The sequence below is a fragment of the Amborella trichopoda genome, chromosome 7, assembly GCF_054954075.1.
Source record: "Amborella trichopoda isolate Santa Cruz 75 chromosome 7, AtrichopodaSantaCruz75HAP2 v2.0, whole genome shotgun sequence".
Taxonomy (NCBI): domain Eukaryota; kingdom Viridiplantae; phylum Streptophyta; class Magnoliopsida; order Amborellales; family Amborellaceae; genus Amborella; species Amborella trichopoda.
The window spans coordinates 3,608,132-3,629,320 of record NC_142342.1 but is presented as its reverse complement, the minus strand read 5'-3'; the positions used below and the strand labels follow the sequence as shown (position 1 = coordinate 3,629,320).

The 21,189-nt window shown below is 36.2% G+C and overlaps 1 protein-coding gene across 2 annotated transcripts; it reads right to left on the bottom strand.

The window, feature by feature from the left end:
* Positions 1–15,807: 15,807 nt before the first annotated feature.
* On the bottom strand, positions 15,808–19,838 carry PTAC5 (plastid transcriptionally active 5). Of its 2 annotated transcripts, none has more exons than XR_016059494.1 (6): positions 18,974–19,834; positions 18,174–18,269; positions 17,223–17,360; positions 16,525–16,656; positions 16,278–16,315; positions 15,808–16,101 (listed from the first exon to the last, which is right to left on the bottom strand). XR_016059494.1 is itself a non-coding variant. In XM_006857297.4 (6 exons), the coding sequence occupies exons 1-6, from the start codon at positions 19,592–19,594 to the stop codon at positions 16,000–16,002; spliced, it is 1,260 nt and encodes a 419-aa protein (XP_006857359.1). In that variant the 5' UTR covers positions 19,595–19,838; the 3' UTR covers positions 15,808–15,999. The 2 variants fall into 2 exon arrangements, 1 of the variants encoding a protein (XP_006857359.1); XM_006857297.4 differs by having other exon boundaries at positions 16,525–16,789; positions 18,974–19,838.
* Between the last annotated feature and the right edge of the window lie 1,351 nt (positions 19,839–21,189).

The following is a 21,189-nucleotide window of genomic DNA, read 5'->3' as shown; positions in this document are numbered from 1 at the left end:
CTAATCGCCTCCTTCGAAAAGGGTGTCAAGGCTTTCTTGCCTATATCAAAGAAGATAGGAAGGAAGAAATAAATTTGGATACCACTCCGGTTATCCGAGAATTTCCCGACGTTTTTCTTGAAGAATTGCCAGGATTACCGCCTGACAGGGAAATTGAATTCTCCATTGAATTATTGCCAGGGGTAGCACCAATTTCTAAGGCACCTTACAGAATGGCTCCTGCAGAACTTAAAGAACTGAAGCAACAATTGGAAGAATTATTAGATAAAGGTTTTATCAGGCCCAGTGTGTCACCTTGGGGTGCTCCAGTACTGTTTGTCAAAAAGAGAGATGGGACTATGAGATTGTGTATTGATTATAGACAGTTGAACCAAGTGACAGTGAAAAATAAGTATCCATTACCTAGGATTGATGATTTATTTGATCAATTACAAGGATCACAAGTGTTTTAAAAAATTGATCTTAGATCTGGATACCATCAGCTTAAGATTAAAGGTGAAGATATACTCAAGACAGCTTTCAGAATAAGGTATGGCCATTATGAATTTTTAGTTATGCCTTTTGGATTAACTAATGCACCGGCTGCATTTATGGATTTGATGAATCGAATCTTTAAGCCCTTTTTGGATAAATTTATTGTGGTATTCATCGATGATATTTTAATTTATTCCAAGAATCAGAAGGAACATGAGCAGCATGTAAGAATGGTATTGCAAATATTAAGAGAAAATAAATTGTATGCTAAACTTAGTAAATGTGAGTTTTGGCTTGAACAAGTGACATTTTTAGGACATGTCATATCAAAGGAAGGTCTATCAGTTGATCCTTCAAAGGTTGAAGCCGTTGTTAATTGGAAACAACCAAGTAATGTGACTGAAGTTCGAAGCTTTTTGGGATTGGCAGGATATTACAGAAAATTTGTAGAAGGATTTTCTCGAATCGCAATCCCATTGACTCGATTGACACAGAAAAATGTCAAATTTGAGTGGACTAGTGAATGTGAGGAGAGTTTTCAAGAACTAAAAGTTCGATTAACTTCAGCACCTATTTTAACTATTCCTGAGGGGAGTGGGGGATTTGTGATTTATAGTGATGCTTCACATAAAGGTTTGGGTTGTCTATTAATGCAATATGGGAAAGTAGTGGCATATGCATCCAGACAGTTGAAAGAATATAAGAAAAAATATCCAATTCATGATTTGGAGCTAGCTGCAATAGTATTCGCTTTGAAAATATGGAGGCATTATCTATATGGTGAGCAATTCGTAATATACACGGATCATAAGAGTTTGAAATACCTTTTCTCTCAGAAGGATTTAAATATGCGGCAGATAAGATGGATGGATTTCTTAAAAGATTATGATTGTACAATCCATTATCATTCAGGAAAAGCTAACGTTGTGGCCGACGCTCTAAGTAGAAAATCTACGGGAGTCTTAGCTCATCTAATGATCCAAGAAATGCGATTGTTAGAGGAAATAGTGGATTGGCATCCAACTCCGTCCATTAATGGTGTGGTAAGTATGATTGCCAACATTAAGGCGGAACCCCAATTAATCCAACAGATTCGATTGGCGCAAAAGAAAGACTCTCAGCTTATAACAATTATAGAAGAGGTGAAGCAAGGAAAGAGAGATGAATTCTCTATATGTAGTGAAGATTTGCTAAGATTCAAAAGTCGGGTTTGTGTCCCAAATGATGAGAGTGTAAAGAAAGCTATCTTAGAAGAAGCACATCATTCTCGTTATACGATACGTCCCGGAAGTATTAAAATGTATCAGGACCTGAAGAAAACCTTTTGGTGGAATAATATAAAAAAAGAGGTAGCATTATTTGTGTCTAAATGCCTAACATGCCAGCAAGTAAAAGCTGAACATCAAAGGCCCGCTGGGTTGTTGCAGCCTTTACCGGTGCCAGAATGGAAATGGGAGCACATCTCTATGGATTTTGGCTCTCGCTTGCCTAGAACAAATTCAGGACATGATAGCATTTGGGTCATTGTGGACCGGTTAACCAAAGCTGCCCACTTTCTATCGATTCGCACGACGTACACTTTGGATCGACTGGCTCAGTTGTACATTAAGGAAATAGTGCGGTTGCATGGAGTTCCTGTCAGTATTGTATCGGACAGGGATACTCGGTTTACTTCTAAATTTTGGGCTAGACTACAGTCAGCCATGGGGACGAGACTCACCTTTAGTACTGCCTTTCACCCCCAAACTGATGGACAATCGGAGAGGACCATCCAAACCTTGGAAGATATGCTGAGGGCCTGTGTTATTGACCTTACAGGAAGCTGGGATGACCATTTACCCCTGATTGAGTTTGCTTATAATAATAGCTTCCAAGCCAGTATTCAGATGGCACCATATGAAGCCCTGTATGGAAGAAAATGCAGGTCACCCATATGTTGGGACGAGGTTGGTGAAAGAAAGCTTTTGGGGCCAGAAATTGTCCAGATAACTACAGATAAAATAGCATTAATTCGTGAAAGGCTCAGGACAGCTCAGTGTCGGCAAAAGAGTTATGCCGATAACCGAAGGAGAGATCTTGAATTTGAGGAAGGTGATCGAGTTAAAAATCTCACCAATAAAGGGCATTATGAGATTCGGCAAGAAAGGAAAGTTGAGCCCACGTTACATCGGACCATTTGAAATCCTGGAAAGAATTGGAGGTGTCGCTTATAGACTTGCCTTACCACCCGAATTGGCAAATGTCCATAATGTCTTTCATGTATCTTCACTACGAAAATATCAGCCCGACCCGTCCCATATCTTAAAATATGAACCTTTACCGATCAGGAAGGACCTATCCTTCATTGAGCAGCCAATTTTGATACTGGATAGAAGGGTGCAAGTGTTGCGTAACAAGGAGATTCCTTTAGTCCGTGTATTATGGCAGTACCATTCAAGAGAAGAGTCGACTTGGGAACGAGAAAACGAAATCAGAGAAAAATACCCCTATCTTTTCAGTAATCAGGTACACAAATTTAGAGGACTAAATTTCTTTAAGGAGGGAAGAATGTAACAATCCTAAAATTTCAAAAAAAAAAGAAAAAAAGGAGAAAATATGTTTATAAATAGGTGATGTTCTGTTTGAGTATGATGGTCCTTGGGGACCATCACTGTTTTCAAAAAATTTTGCTTTGAATTAACATTTGCTTGCCTTTACTTTTTCCTTTCCCCGCTTTTGCCTCCTGCTGCTTGCAGCTGGCAGCGTCCTTTAGCGGACGTGGTTTTCGTACGATAAACGTTCGCTTTTAACGCGACACCTCAGGTATGAGGTAGAGCGTAAGAAAATAATATAATAATACGTTATAAGAATTTAAATAGGGGATGTGAGCACTCCCACCCTAAAACAAAACTTTGAGATCTCTCTCTGGTCGAAACACAGTGAACTTCTCTCTCGAACCGAAAATTTTTATCGGAAGCTCCCTCTCAAATAATTGTGGGTAAGTGACATCGTCTTCCTGAAAAATAGTCTATTTTTAATAAATAGTGATATTTCCGTCTAGGATCTTTATTTTATCAGTTTTATGTGTAAGTGACCTTATTGTCTCGAAAAATAATCCATTCTTTTTAAAAATTAAATGAAATAATTATTTCTGCTTATTATCATGAATTTTAGGCGCGATAAATTTTATGCGCACGTGACCTCATTATCTTGAAAAATAATCTTTTTAATAAAAATTGTGATATTTTATCTATGTTAGAAATTTTGAATGCTGTAAATTAGAAAAATAAATTTATTTATTTTTCTTGTCTATTGTTAATAATAAATGTGATATTTCTGCTTTTAGTAAAATTGTGATATTTCTTTCTACTGTTTTGAATATTTAGACATTGTAAAATTCATGTGCAAATGACTGCCTTATTATTTAAAAATTGACATTTTTTCAATTGATTATAGTATAATTGTGAAATGTTTATTTGTGAATTGATATTCCATAAATTGTGATAATTCCGTATTCTTGAATTTTTATAAGAGTTTTTCTATACATATTTAATTGGCAATTATGCTAGAATGCCTTTACAAACTGTTACCTTTCTAAATTTGAGCCCAAAATATTTGATTGGTTATTTTTGAAATGTTATAGAGAGTGACTGTTATTAATGGTTTAAGTGAAATTCATATTAATGGTTTCAGTGATACGTTGAGTACATGATATTGCTGCTTTCGAATGTTTAAAGAGATTTAGAAATAATTTAAGTATGCAAGTGGACTCATCCGGTTCGCCGGTGAGATATAAGTGGACCTATCTGGGACGCCGGTAGGGTTTAAGTGGACTCATCCGGTACGCCGGTGAGGTATAAGTGGACCTGCAGGGATTAAGTGGATCTATCTGGGACGCCGATAGGGATTAAGTGGACCCATCAGGACGCTGATGGGGTATATATGTGACCTACTTGGGACGCCAGTAGGGTATTTTGTGAAATCCTTTGAATTATGCATTGACGCGTTAAAGTGTTATGTGCATTTCAATTATTCAGATTATACTTAATTATGCATTTATTGAAAGTGAAACTGTTGATGCATTTCTGTTAATAGATCTCATTTTGGAAAATATTGATATCTTTCAACCATGATTATTTTTAGGATTATGATGATCACTTACTGAGTAGCCAAACTCATCAAACTATGGTAAAATTTTTCAGGATAACTGCGGCTTCATTTTGAGTGCTAGTCAAGATCAACTTTGGGAAGATATTGTAGTTTTGCTTAAACTTTCTTTATTTACTTTGTAAGACCTCGCCATTGTAAATTTATCCTATCAATAGATGTATATATGTTTTGTCTGTCACATCTCAGGAATAACAGTACTGTAAATTCTTGGGGTGTGACAACAAATCAACTCCAATGGTTCTTAGTATTAAAATAAGGGATTGTATACAATGAGAGCATTTACCTTTGATACAAGGAGGTCACATTTCCTTACAACCATTTGATGTGAAATTTGATAGCTTGGATGTGTCATGAAGTTTGAGAAAATTTATTTTGAAGTTTGAGCATGGTATTGGAATAATTGTAGCCACCCAATTTCACATCCAATTGTCAAGATTAATGTGACCACCTTGTATCAAAGGTAAATGGTCTCATTACATACTTTCCCTTAAAATAAACCCAACTTGGGTACAATGGATAAGAATGTCAACTGTGGTGAGATCAATTCTCATCGGAAAAATCACTCTTGAAACCCTAACATTTGCAAAGGGATTGTATATTATGAGACCATTGACACGTTCTCAACCACCCGATTTCAAATTTAATTATCGGTGATGATTGTGACCTCCTCATTATGAGAAATCTAATAAATAAATATTTTTTTGTATATAGAATTGTGTACAAGGTCCCCAACTTATAGGGTGATAAATCGTGTATGACTGAATGCACCTTCGTAATGTGGTTACACAGAAAATGAAAGAAGATATTACACAGTAAATATATACAAGTTTCTATTAATTCACACTCCCCCTCAAACTCGAGATGGTTTGGTTGAAATCGTGGAGAGTTTGGAGAGAAACTGAGAGTATTGAGCTGCAGTATGTGTTTTGGTGAAGAAGTCACCCAGTTGCTCAGAGGAGGCAATACATGGAAGAGAAAGTGCACATGCCAAGAATTCTTGCCGGACAAGGTGACAGTCAACTTCAATATGCTTGGTGCATTCACGGAACTCTGAATTTTTTGAAATGTAAATGTCACTCTTATTATCACAATAAAGTGGTGTGGGAGTAGCAACAATAACACCTATATCCGCAAGTAACCATCGAAGCCAAACAATTCCAGTTGTAGTTTGTGTCATAGCTCTATATTCGGCTTCTGTTGTCGATAGGGCAATACGTTTTTGTTTCTTACGTTTCGAGGACAAAAGTGAGTCACACAAAAAAATGCAAAATCTTGTAGTTGATTTGCGATCACTTGGGGTTCCCTGCAAAATCCGAGTTTGTATATGCCCACAGTTCAAGTGAGGAAGAAGAGGAGAAAAACAAAACCTAGTGTCGAGTATCCCTGACATGACGAATGATGCGTAATACTGCAGCTAAATGAATAGACCGAGGGGCACTCAAGAATTGGCTAACTAGATGTACAACTTATCGAGACGAGAAATTGTCAAGTATAACAATTTCCCAACCAACTGACAGTAAAAGGTTGGATCTAGAAGTAATTCACCATCTGTTGCTTGAAGTTTGACAATCAATTCAGTTGGAGTGTCAACTCTCTTAGTATCATCCATGAGGCGGGAGACAAATTCAAAGGCATACTTGTGTTGAGATAATAGATAACCATGGGGAGAATGAACAACTTCTAAGCCAAAAATGTAGCACAAGAACCCCAAGTCTTTCATTTCAAATATTTAATTGAGTTTTTGTTTGATCTTTTGAGTAGTGCCTTGATCATCATCAGATATTATTATATCATCTGCATAAAGTAACAAATGTGCCCTCAGGAGAAGTATCAGACACAAATAGGGTTGGATCATGATGGCTCTATCGAAAACCTGCTGACACGACTACATTACAAAAATTTTCAAATCAAGCACGAGACACTTGTTTGAGTCCATATAGAGCATATCGAAGCCTACATACCATATTCTAAGAATCTATAACTCCAGGAGGTAACTATATACTTCCTCGTCAAGATCATCATTGATAAATGCATTTTGGATATCTAACTTATATAAAGGCCATTTGTCGTAGAAAATGCGATTGTCTACAAGGACATTATTTATCTCCTTATGGGATTGTATGCAATGAGACCATTTACCTTTCGTATAGGCATCCCACAATTACTTACCATCATTCAATGTGAAATATGATAACTTATGTGTCAAATTTGATGGCTTGGGGTGAGTCATGAAAATCAAAGTGTTTTATTATTTTTTTGGAACTTTGTGTCTATTCAATGTCAATCTTACAACTATCTATTTTGAAATTTAAGAGACAAAAATGATTGTGACCTCTATGTACAAAATATAAATAGTTTATTTGTAAACAATCCTGTATGAATCTCACAAAAAAGCATCTTAAAAAGCTTTTGATATTATCATTATTTTATGGTTTAAGTACTTTGTAAAGTTGCTGTTGTACTTCAAATCCCACAAAAAGTGTAGTTCGAAAAACATGTAAACCATATACTTGAAAAGAGGCGTGCACTTCGTATAGAACCGAGGCTCTAACTAATCAAGGTAGAGCACACCTTCAATAGTATAGAGAAATGTGGTTTTAATATCGAAAATCTTTGTGATAGCCGTAAAATATAATTTCATATCTAATTATAATATTTAAAACTTCAAAAATGATCGAGCATATCTATGAAAACTTGAAAATCTTAAAAATTAAAGGTCCAAAAATATATCACAAGATGCACTATTTCCAAAACTTGAAATTCATTTATTTGTCCTGTCCATGTATCTTGATGTCGAGATGATCAATTTGACGATATTTGAACATCAAAACAACCTCTTCTAATGAAATTTTTGAGATACGCTCTAATTTGATTGTCTAGAGCCTCGGCTTGGCTCCATATAAACTTTTTCTTGAAAAGATTCATCTCTCCACCTTGATGGTTATGAATCTAAAAAAGAAAAGAACGAGAATTCTATTAAACCATAAAAATACTTCATCTTGCAATACATTTTTTAGACCTTTTATTTCATTATCTACACAACTGGACAATTTTTAGAGCTTCAAATTCTACACTCACGAGTAGAAATGGATTTGCATGTCATTACAACTTTTTAAGCATCAGATATGGTTTTATCTAGTCTAGTTTGAGATGCAGCCTTATTGAATTTCATAAAACCACAGTCTCAACAAAACCCCATCCATATTTTATTTAATTTAGGATTAACAAGGAAGTGTAACCACGCTCAATAAGGGATTAATAAACACCAAACCTCTAGGAGGGCTTACAAAAAATAGATGGTGGAGATTAGACATGACCTTGACCAATAAAATAGAACTCACAAATTTTTTTCTTTTTCCTTTTTTTGATTGGAATGGAAACATGCACATTGTTTGCCTTCCTAGTCGAATCTCGATCGTCCAACACTTGTTGGATGGTCGATTGTCAATCGAGAGCATAACTACCATACACTCCCTATTACCCAATGTTCAAACGTGAGAGTTCAATCCCCTAACCTCAACTCTTTATCCACCCTAGAATGTTGAGATAATACCTCAACTCTTTATCCACCCTAGAATGCTGAGGTAATACGCATGCGGGAAGTTTTAAAAAGGGAACATATAAAAAAAGGGTTGAAATCTTTTGCTAGGGGTCAAAATATTATAAATAACACTTGAAGGTGTATACTTTTAAATATTTATAAAAATAAAGCTTTAAAATAAAATTGAAATTTCTTTAAATTGCCAATATTTGGTGTTGGGAAGCCTAAGCAATTAGAGGTAATTTGATAATTTTACTCTAAAGTGATCTTAAACAAATGATATTTGGGGTTAAAATTACCAAATTACCTTTATTTATTCTAGCTTCCCAACATCGAGCACGAGCAATTTAGAAGTATTGCAACTTTTTTTGAGAATCTACCCGATTGATATAAAAATTTTAGAGCATATCCTCAAATGTAGTCGGTAATCTTTTGACATAGTGATATTGTAAAAGGTTTCAACCTCTTATTCGATATTTTCCCGTTTAAACATCTAGATTTGGGTTTTGCATAGTAGATGAATAAAAAGATATTTACAAAAATAAAAAATAAAAAGAAAAATAATTCTTTGGGGTATCTTGCCCTAGGCCATTCAATGGAGAGATATGTATCCCATCTATTGAATCTAATCAGCGGATCTTGATCTTCGTTTTATACGAACAATGTCAATCAAAGTAAGACACACCTTGAAATAGTGTTGAAAGATGTCATCTCACTACTGGAAATCTTTGTGATGGCCTGAAAATTTATTTTCATCTCTAATTATAAAATCTAAAGCATAAAGAATAACGAAGATTGACCAAATCTATGAACACTTGATAATCTTGAAAATTGACAATCCAAAAAATGTATAAGATACACTACTTTAAAGTCTTGAAATCTAATATTTCTTATGTTCATATATATTAAGGTCGAAAATATTGATTCAATTATTTTTTAGCATCGAAACTTCTTCTAGTGAATTTTTGAGGTGTGCCGTAATTTGATTGTTTAAGGCCTCGCCTTTATATAAACTTTTTCCCCCATGCGAAGTTTTTTTGACACCAACATTGTCTTGTGGTCTTTATTAATTTTGTAATGCTAGTTTAGGAATTTCTCAAGGACAAGAAGGCTATTTTAGGTACTAAAGTATTAGGGATGAATTATAAAGGTAGTAGGCACACTTTCCAACTCTCTACAGCTGGCCTTATTGTCACTTCATGTCGTTCCCATGTTCCCCATAGGACCACAAGCTCTTTTCTGAAGCAAAAAAAACCAAAGTGTTATTTTTATACTGAGACCACAAACCAAAAATGCCAGAAATATCCTCACATTTGGATAATATATTCCTAGTTCCTTTTCTATAAAGAGTTAAAGACAAGGTAAGTAAATAATATTATTCTCTTCCTTAACTATAATAAGCCCAGTGGTATTTCTTAAAATGCAACCCATGAAATTTGAAACTTTGTGGGTCGTGAATCTCCACAAAAATCATTTTTTTTCTCATATAAGATACCAAATGTTTCCAAAATAAAATAAGTACTTAGTACTCATATTTAGAAACATTACATGGCAACTATACTTTGTTCTTCAGGTTTTTGCGTTTTTAGTTTGGGACTCTCTAAGGAGATACTGGAGAGTTCCTCCCTCGCTCAAAACTTCGACTTACGAGAATTTTTTTAATCGAAAATTTTAGGAAACACGTAAGAATTACTAGATGATTATTTTAAATGAAAAAATAAAAATAAAAAATTTAAATTTTGTTTCACTTAGATCTAGCCATTAAAAAATTGGATAGTTTCTAACACATAGACAGTTTATTTCAAAAAAAAAAATTTGCAGAGATTATTCTATAGATTGTAAAGATTAGAATCCCAAAAATTTAAGGTCTAAAAAAAATCTAGAGCATGTGTTTTGTCTGAGGGAGGAAATGGATAGTACCCTCATTGGGAGGAAGAGATCTTCTAACGACTAGCTAGACTAGGGCCCTTAGTGTGTCGGGTTTGGGCAAGGCCCAACAGTGCCCGAAACTGGTGTCACAATCATGTAAGATAGGCCTGGCCCATGCTCACAAAATTAAATTTTGGGCCCGGCACGTACAAGGTCTGAACCCAGCCTGAACCCGAGAAAATTGGGCCCGACTAAACCGGGCCCTTTAAAAATACAGGAAATTTTTTATATTAAAATATTATAGAAAGTCTTGGGGGCATGGGCCTGGTTCAGGCTATCGAAGGCTTGGTCTGAAAATATAAAGGGCCTACCAAAACCTAGGTAGAAACCGAGCCTGGCCCCGATTGGACCCCTCCTGAACCCAACCCCAACTGGGCAGGCCCGAAAGTCTGCGGTCTGACCCGACCCGTTAAACACCCCTATAGGATGCTTTCCAAGCTAATTCTAGGAACGTACGAGAAGAAGAGATCCATTGATGTCCTTCAAGGAGAAATGTAGCCGTTGAGGTTGGAAGAGAGGATTATGGGCCAAGCTATAGGGTGTGGCCATCACCAAATGCTTTGCCTTGATGCATCACTGGTGATTTCAATGTCCCCGAGAGCTGTAACATTAGGATACAAGAGGAGGAGGACTGTGGGTGTCGAGGGATCGAGAACTTCATCTCTAGCCACGAGTTGATTGATATACTTTCGATCGAGCCTAGTTTTACTTGGTCTAATCATAGCTCAGAAAAGATGATTATGTCTAATCTCCACAAAGTCCTGGTCTCCTTGGTTTGGGCTTCCCAATTTCTGGGGGCTGCTGCAATGCTGATCATATGTTAGTTATGTTTGACATAGATGTCCATATTCTGGCCCCTCAACCCTTAAATTCAAGTTTACTTTTCTAGAAGACACGAGTCTACCCGGGGTAATTCAAAGATAGTGTTCTTCCCTCCAAATAGAAGGACGGTGTGGCTACAAACCAAACAGAATGCTTGAAGTCCTCAAAGAAAAGCTTAGAATAGGGAACAACGAGCACTTTGGAAGCTTGCCAGCCAAGCTCTTAGAAATCTCCAAGAACATGCTCGATGCGGAGGTGATCAGGGCAACAGGTGCCGCAATGTGATATCTAAAATTTTCTCACCAAGACAAAAAATGAAAACATATCACACAAATCTGTAGAAACTTACAACACCTCAATGATATCTAACAGCATGCGAGGCATCTTTCCTCTAGGAGTAGAACGAAACGGTCAAAATGAGAGTGTCGCTATAAGACTGCTTCAGAGTAGAAGTAGAAGAAATATTTTGGTCGCAGAGATCAAGAATCAAATGGCTGAAAGAAATACGAAGTTTTTCTGAAATCAACTCCATATGTAAATTTAATAACATATACATTTCGAAACTCTCAAGAGGCTAGCTATGAGATTGGGCAGCTACAGAAGTGGTTGTCATTCGATATTTCCAGCAGTAAATCAAAGCAGAGGGGAGCACCAAACCATGCATAGACACCGTCCCTTTTACAATGCTCTATCATTGGAAAGTGTGAATTATCTTGAAAATTTGTTTGATTTGGAGGAGATTAAGTGTGCTATCTTCAGCCTGATCATACATTAATACATGACAAGTCGCCAATAACGTGGTCTTCCATGAGTTTGTAAACTGTTAAGGAGTTCTTGATGATGTTCCAAGTGTTTCATCAAAAGGCTAGAGTAAATGCTGCAATGAATGCTTCTGTCGTTGTTCTCGTGGCAAAAGAAGGAACTCCTCGAGTACATTGATGATATCAAACCAGTCAGCCTATTTGCAAAGACACAAAATACTAGCCAAATTTTTAGCTAAATTCTGCTTCTTGAGGTTATAACCCAACCAAAGCGTCATTCATAAAAGGAGAGGCATATCTTGAATAGGCCCAAATAGGACACGAGTACATCCATTCCATGTAAATACATAAAAAAAACCAGGGGTTATTTGTCAATGAGATATACAAAAGGCATATGTTGCAGTACATTCGGGCCGCTTATAAGAAATCATGAAGTTCATAGAATTGGAGAGTAAATGGTGCTACTGATCTTGGAATTTTTGTCAATGATACACTTATGAATATTAATTAGTCATAGTCTAAAGGGTTTCTTCAAGGTCTCCGAGGGAATATGACAAGGGGACCAGTCATCCGCTTCTTGTTCTCTATTGTTCTGAAGTCTCAGTAAGATAGTTTACGCAGCGCTTGATAGAGGGTTGTTGTCAGGTTGCTTGAGGAGTTTTTGGATCACCTTAAAATTGAAAATTTCTTGATCATGGTCAAAATACGGGATGCAAATTTGACTCGCAGAAAAATGAAAACACCAGTTAAGTTTTAGAAACCATGTTTAACCAAACAAGGGACCCTACAATCACTAGGAACTGAGACAGTTTATCAAACAAGGTGTTTTGTATATCCAAGTCTACCCCAAGGGCTATTTATCAATTAAAAAGTCTATCCCATGGGCTGGGATACCTCGAGTGCACTAATTTTTTATGTCCTTGAAGTAAACTGTATCCTTAGGGCACACTTTCACAATAGGGTATGTTAGGATCCTAGAGATCCTTGCATTCGTTGTTTGATTGAACTTGAGATTCTGGTAATCAGCCAATTTTAACAATTTATTGAACATTTAATTATTGAGAGGCTGATATTTGTTAAATAATAATGAGATTAAATCGTAGTCTATATATTATCTACTAACAAGATAGTTGGTTCATATCACCAAAATTGGATTTTTTTGCAATATATTATATTTGAATTATTTGTTTTCCTTTTATTGGTAAATTAGATTTCTTTAATAAAATGCTTGCTCAATTGCTCACTTAATAGTAACATAAATGTGATAGTAGTACATTTTTTTTTACATTTTTTATAAATTCCTAGTCATACAACTTGGTACAATTTCTCAAAGATCCTAATTCACATAACTTTGCTGGTACAACTTGGTTATGCGAATTTTTATAACTGAATTAGTTGGGAAAAGGCTCTAATGATGATTATGAATGGGAGATCGCAATTAAGAATAATTGATCAGAGACTCCTCATGGCACAATTGCAATTCCAACTCGCATAACTAACTAGTGTAACTGATGAGTGACATTCCAACTTAAATGCATAAACATGATCTCAACTCACACAAATGACTGGTGTAACTTATAGGTTACAGTCCGATTGACACAATGCCTCACATCAAATCTCTTATTGTTATATATTCTTTCTTCACAATTCAAGAGAATGTGATTCCCATCCACTTAACAGGGATCCCCAATTGCTCAATGGTGCAGTCTAATAGTGTTCAAAGATTATAACTTATCGAGGCGGCCATGATTTCAAGTAGTGCCTCAGAATTCCAGTATCCTCAATGCGCCTACATCTCTTAAAATTATATACCCTTTCTTCACAACTTGACAACTTTTTCATAGTTCATAAAAAGCAAAACGTAACTAAGATGAGAAAGTTGGCTAGGGCAGTCAAGAAACAACATACCTATAGAATACATATAGTTGCGATGAAGATGTTGAGATGAACAAGTGGCAAGACAAAAAGGGATAGATTTCGAAATGAATACATTCAAGAGAATTTAGGTGTGGCACTAATAGGCGATAAGATGAGAAAAAATAGACTTAAGTGGGCTGGCTATTCTGTGCATACCCAGTATAACACCTGTTAGGAGGTGCAAGTTAGTTCAAGTATAAAGCTAAAAAAGGCAAGGCATAAGCTCAAAAGGACATCGTTAAAAGTAGTGCAAAAAGATATTGAGACTTATGGCCTTGTTGAGGGTATGACCCTTAATACAGCAAAATGTTAGACCATGATTCATGTAGCCGACTCCAATGAGTTGAAAAAAGACTTTGATGATGTTGATGATGCATATATATTTGTTGACAAAAGAAAATTAGTAGGAAAGCTTCCACTTGAAAGAGACTAAATTCCGCAGAAAACCATAAAAATGCATTAACAAAAAAAATCAAAAAGGTATCAAAAGGCCACATTGAGCTGGAGTTTGAAATGAATAAATGGAAATTGTAAAATCTATAATGCACACTCAACAACGCTTGGAACTTAAAGCCCTTCTTAGTTCCTCATCAGTGTCACGCTTATCTGTGAAGCAAAATTCACCACCAAAAACTCAAATTTTCTCCCTTCAAATCCATCTCCTTATAAACTTCAATCTATCAAGGTAAATTCACCTAAAGAACCATCAAATTCTTTTCTTTTATATGAAAAACATCAAATTCCTACCCCAAAAACTATACGAGATGGCAGATTACGACCTCCATATGAACTCCAATCTATCACAATAAAAAACCCATATCCAAGCACAACACTAATGGCTCCACCAACACCAATTGAAAACAACAATATCCAGGGTTTCTTCTCCTAATTATGGCAGAAATTGAGGTTTACTCGCCCTCCCTAAACTTGGCCAATGTGGAGGTTAGCTTTCCCAAATCACACCATGAACCCTAGAACTGAAACCCCGGTTCATGGTTGATCACTGCACAGCTACTCCTGGTCAGATGAGCAAGCATCCAAATATGACCCATATGTACAGCATAAACAACAGCAGCAAGAACACCAAGATGAGGATGAAGATATTAAGGACAGAGGAGAAATAAACTAGATTTTGCTAGTTATGAGCAAGGAATTTTTTCTGAACATAAAGTGCTCAAACAAAGAACCAGTCTTGATGGCTTTGAGGTGCAGAATCAGGAGATGATTCCTCTTCAAAACTTTAAACCAGACAGGAGCTAACAAACTTAAGGGAAGCAAGATGTGAGATCACTGCAGGATGAGAGAGAGAGAGATATCCCTGCAGGATGAGAGAGAGAGAGAGAGAGAGAGAGAGAGATAGAGAGAGAGAGAGAGAGAGAGGGGTCAGGTCTAATGCAATGAGGCAGAGAGAGATGTGTTGAGCCCTCACACATTTTGGAGATAAAAAAAGAGGATCAGACTCTTTTTTCTTTGTGGTTTTGCCATGTATTTGCAGGTGAAATTTTATTCCATATGACCATCCACATAATACAAAACTAAGTTTTTAACTTTAAATTTTTTAAAAACAAACTAATTGCCAAAATACCCCGAGACCATGGTTTGAAGTACCTCCACACACACAATTAACCTATAGAAGAGTCAAGGAGATGGTGGCCCTCACTAGGGTTGGTCTCCACAACCCAACATCATGAATGAAATATAAAGAAATTCAAATAATGAAATGACAAAATTAGCCCAATGACTATTCTAGGGTGTGTTTTGGTCATTCTATTTTTTCATAATTATTTTTTATATTTTTTTTATGTGTAAGATACTTAGAGATACACACACCTAAATTTTAGATAAATTTGATTTGTAAAAGATATTAAAATTCAAATATTATTGAATAATCATAAATATTTGATGGACTTTGAATAGTGACGAGTCAAATAAAATATTACATTTTTTTTTTTTTTTGAGAATGAAAGTATACTAGAAATTCACTCGTGGCTACTCCATTTTGGTTTTAGACACCTTCACATTTAAATATATGTAACTTTTGAAAGTTTTGCCACCACAGGAACTATCCATTGAGAAATGGAAGAACTACATAAATAATATCCCACTAATTTTCTTTCTACATTTTGGATAGATAAACTAAAAGTTAGATTCAAAAAAGAAAAAGATAAACTCAAAGTTACATATCTAAAGATCCACAAGAGGAAACATGCTCCAGACCTTCAATGCTAATACCATATTTGCAAATAAATACAACGTGTACAAAATCAGCATTTAAAACCAATACCAATATATGCCATGGGAATGTACAAGCAATTTAGAAAGGAAATGAATATTGCATTCTCAGCGAATTGAAGAAATGAAGACTAAGAAATGAGATACTGAGAAGATGGCCATTGGAAAGTAAAGTCAAGGCTGGATAAGCTTCCTTCCGTCACATGTGTCACAAACTGTGTATCCCAGGCCTTCACAGTAAGGGCATTTCGCTCCTTCGTCGACCCACTCCATAAACTGCAACACAGAATAAAACAGATGAGAGAGAGAGAGTATTCAGAGTAAAGATTAAGGCATTAAACATGAGAGAGAGAGAGAGAGAGTATTCAGAGTAAAGATTAAGATATTAAACATAAGGCTCCAATCAAAGGTGGGAAAACAAACGTCTCAAAATCAGATGGCTAGAGACTAACCTGTGGTTCAATATTAGGTTCACCTGTTCCATCACATTCTGCACCACCAGTAGAGAAAACCCTCATAAAACCATCCAGAATGAGAATACAAAAAAATAAAATACATAAAGAGAGCTTCTTAAATATAAAATTGGTCTCTCTTAACTTGGATGCATAAAATTATCATACTAATATTTTGGTAGAATTTTTTACACTGAAACGAATATCCACATTAGAAGATTGGCTGTTGCTATGTTCAAATTTGTACCTGTGCACATTAAGCGGCCATCGCCTCTACAAGTTAGGCATTTGATTAAAGCACTGGCCTTGTTACCCTTGCCCACACCAAGCTTTTCACTCCTAGCAGTGAGCCTGGAAGGTTCTTCCCATCTGTTTTCTCCTAAAAGGAAAACTCTATGTTCAGATATTTCTACATCTCCAACATCAGTTTCAGTAACAACTGTCTGCTTAATCTCTGCCACTTGTTTTACAGTACCAGCTGACGCTTGAGGCACACCATTCACATCAGCCTCCTAACAATATGAAGGAGTTCTTCGATCAATAATTGCAACTTAATTCCTACTGTTTGCTTATATTAACCAAGAAAGATTGAGAAAGAGTAATTGCAACTAATTCCCACTGTTTGTTTACATTGTAATCAGACAAGAAAGAATGCGACAGAGAGAGAAAGACTTTGTTCACATTTGTAAAATTTAACCAAGAGAGAGACTGTTTTCTTATATTAACCAATAAATATTGAGAGAGAGAGAGAGTAATTGCAACTAATTCTGAATTAGAGAGAGAGAGAGAGAGAGAGAGAGAGAGAGAGAGGCTTTGTTCACATTTGTAAAAATTTTAACCAATACTCATTGCTTCATAGCATGTCTGACATGGTATCCAACAAGGTGAACAATAGACAGGCGTTATTGGTTTGAACAATTAGAGAATGGGAACATGGCAGCATACCTCCCAAGTTGAGGAGCCTTGTCTTCCCGTCCTATCTAAGTTTTCTTGTTCACCAGTTTCCATCAATTCTTGATTGCTAAATAACATTTCCAGCAATTCAACAGTCATGATGCCATCTTCGTTAGAGCCCAATGTCGCCTAGAAAAACAGAGCACTTGAATTTACATCCAAAAGACAAATCACAAATTCAAAATTGAGACTCTAGCTGTTGATAATAGCAATTTACAATTGCATTACCACATCATTACTCGTTGACAGCTAAGTTCAAATTTCATAACTTCCCTCAAGTCTCAAGAATCTAGAATTCAAAGGCATATGTAGCTACTGTAAAATTTCCATGCACTTGAATTTAATGAAATGACACCATAACAGAGTGTTACCCATATCCGGCCAATCAGTTTTCTATATACATAGGACCTCACAGGATTACAGTTTACAATATCGAAATGTGATAAAGGTTTAGGAATTTATTTGCTTGCTTTTCAAAAGGGTGCATAAGGGAGGTGCATAGTGGTTCAACCTGCTGAATTCCTATTATTTTTCAATTACTCAGAAATGTGGTAATATTTTTGTAAGTTCGATAAATCAAAGGGGTGTCCACTGTTCCTCCTACTCTCAAAAAATGATCAACATACGTAATTGTGTGAAACCACAATTGCTCACACTCAGATCATTTTTCTTTTTTTTCTTCTTTTTGAGGAAATGGTTAACACCCTTACAGCATTTTTCGGTGTTATGATAATATCCAATCTGATAAATTTGATAAAAACAAAAGGAAAACCATGGAATAATTTTTCCCTTGATATATGGAAACAAGAATAATAAAAAATAAAGAACAACCAACAACAACAAAAAAGAAAAAAAAGAAAAAGGAAAAGAACAATTATCAAATTATAAGCATTTCTACTATACAAGCACTGTCATAATCATTGTCATTACTTAAGGACTCACTTGCCAAGTTTTGACAGCACGTTCAGTCCCGCTAGAGAAGCTGGAGTACTCCATGTCTTCCTCGCCTGAATAAAAACCCAATCTTTGCAATGCTTCCTGCCACCCACCATGAACAAAATCAACATATGATATTATGAAATCCCAAGTATGCATTCCAAAATTTGCAAATTTTCCAATGCTTCCTGACATATTCAATCCAAAGTTCAACATAAAATTCTACCTGCTAAACCACCTGAGAAAAAATCCAACTTTGCCATGATTCAAGCCACACCAACCCAAAATCAGCATATAATTTTACATAATAGACCACCCATGACTGCTTTTACAATGTCCACAAGGCTTCACGCAAAACTGATACCAAAATCAATGTGTACTTTGATAATTAACCAACCTAAAAAATGCAATTAGAAAAACCCCAGCCCTGCATTGCCTCTACCATGTCAACCCCAAAAGAAACTCATAATTTGAGTAACAGACTGCCAAATACTGAATTTCCATAAACCGAATCCTTGCAATGTTCAATGAACAAACGAAAACAAAAACTCAAATAATCATATATTATCTGATACAACCTCCATTTTTTGGCATAAGTCACAAAAGGAAAAACGTTCAAAGTGCAAGAACAGGTCGATGATATTTAACCGCTTTACCTAAGAGGCAAACAATATAAAAGAAAAGCACGACAGTGATTTAGTATTTACTATTTCCTATTTTTTCTCTTTTCTCCTCTCTCTCTCTAGAAATATCAAATGCAATGAGAAGAGAACCAAAAAAAACTCGCCTTTGGTATCCTAGCAAACCTGCATGTCTCTAACGTCCTCCCCTTCTGCCCCTTTTCTCAGCAACCTCCTCTCCTTCTTGCTTGCCCTAATTTCAACCTCCCCTTTCAATGCCCTGATTTCTTCATACACAGTCTCCTTCATCTCCTCCACCTCATCTTTTCCGACCACCAAATCACCTATACCGGTTTCTGCCTCAGTTTTTCCAGCTACCACTCCAGCTTTTCCGGCGACCAGGCCCGAGCGACTCAGAGACTTGATATTCATCTCTTTTAGGGTTTGCAAAAGAGCAGTGAGGCTTGAGATAAGGTCAGCAATGGAGGCTTCTTGAGAGACCCGCTGTTGATTCAGCGTTTCAATCCGAAGTTGCAGAGACTCAATCTCGAGCTTTAGGGCTTGGCGCTCTGCATTCCAGCGAGCCTCTTCCCTGAGCCATCGGCGCTCTTCTCTGAGCCACCGCTCCTCTTCTCTGAGCCATCGCTGCTCGTCTCTGTCGCCAGAAAAGCAATGGGCTCGACCAGTGCGAAAGGCGGACTTGGAGAGCGAGAAAAACTTGTTCTGGATTTGGTGGACAGAGAGAGAGCGGAGCTTGGGCCTGTGGACGAGAGGGGGAGAGCAGTGAAGTTGCAGGGTGCAAGCCATGGGAAGATAGAGAGAGAATGATGCGTGACTAAAGAGATAAAGAAAAGAGAAACAGAACCTCTCCTTTGTGAGTGTGAGATTTCTAGAGAGAGAAACAGGACCTCTCCGATGCAGTAAATGTGTGACTTCTAGAGAGAGAAACAAGTGCTCTCCACTGTAAATGTGCGACCTCTCAAGTGTAAATGTGGGATATCTAGAGAAAGGAACAAGAACTCTCCTGTGTAAAATATTTTTGGACAGAGAAGAGGTGAGGAAAACTTAATTAGGGATAAAGTGACTTTATTAAGTGCTTTCATCTCACGCTTTTCTACTTTTTTTTTTAAGAGAGAAAAAGATATATATTTCATCTTGTAAGCCATTTAATTGGCTAAAATTTTGAGATTTCTTAATTAACCATAACAACTTTTGTTTCTATAATTTAGTACTTTAAAACTTGGCAATCCTGGTTTGTCGCATGGAACATCCAGGTTTCCTTCTGACCTTTAAAGAAATCTTAAAGGGAATGGAAGTTTTTTTTTTAAAAAAAGAGTCAGCTTTTTAAGTAGGACCCAGTTTCTATGCGGCCAAGCCCGCATATGTCAAAATGCACAGCTATTAATAAATCTATTTTTTAGATAGATTTTTTTACTTAATTTTTAAAGATATGTAATTTCTAACATGAAGATCATGAATATAAAAAAATAAATAAATTTTAAAACCTAAAAATAATAATTCTAATAAAAAAACAATTGAACAGTTAGTTTCCACTGTTTTTAGATGGAACACTTACTTACCTCGATGGATGCGTTATACATTTTGGCCCGTATATACAGTTATGTTTCCACTGTTTTTAGATGGAACACTTACTTACCTCGATGGATGCGTTATACATTTTGGCCCGTATATACAGTTTTGCGGTCCAACCTGCAGGAAACAATTTTCCTTTTAAATGTAGTACTTTTAGAGAGAGAAGGACTTGTGTGAGAGCTTTAGGGGGTATTTGACTTAGATATAATTTTGAAAACCGCATATTCAAGATATAGTTTTGATAACCGCATCTTCTATAAAAGTAGATATCTCAAGTTTCGTGGTCCCCTGTAGAACCGGAAGCTATAACAAGGGTAGATGTGGTGATTAATTCGTGAAATTTGATCAATCAGAATGTCATTAACGTGAGATTGAAAGAAAAGATGGGAATCACCAGCACGAGGTTGTGTTTACCTTAATTTTGATGGAAAATCTTTAGAGAATCCAGGACCACTAGGATTTGGGGTAGTGAGATACTATCATGGTCATGTTATTCTCTCTCATGCAAGGCCTTGTGTATGTGTCTCCCCAAATCAAGCTGAATTACCAACTGTTTTACTGGGGTTAAATTGGATTTGAAGAGGCCGACATATGTATATTGTATAGTTGAAAGGAATTCTCTAAATATAATTAACTGGTATGATAAGGAGTTTAGGCCGCCTCGGAAGTTAAGATCTTCATCGATGGGAATCATAGACGTTTGTAATTCATTGGTTGTTTCTTTCAAGTACGTATATATATCTGGCAGATGGATTAGCAAGGTCCGGAGTAAGTCTATAAAATCTTGTTATTAGTGAGAGCTTGTTAGC

Excerpts from the sequence above, each read along its gene's own strand:
- PTAC5 (XM_006857297.4), bottom strand. The coding sequence starts at position 19,594 with ATGGCTTGCACCCTGCAACTTCACTGCTCTCCCCCTCTCGTCCACAGG. Across the intron at positions 18,270-18,973 it reads AGGACGTTAGAGACATGCAG|GAAGCATTGCAAAGATTGGG; the intron begins GTTTGCTAGGAT and ends GGTGGGTGGCAG. Across the intron at positions 16,316-16,524 it reads TGGCCGCTTAATGTGCACAG|AATGTGATGGAACAGGTGAA; the intron begins GTACAAATTTGA and ends CTGGTGGTGCAG.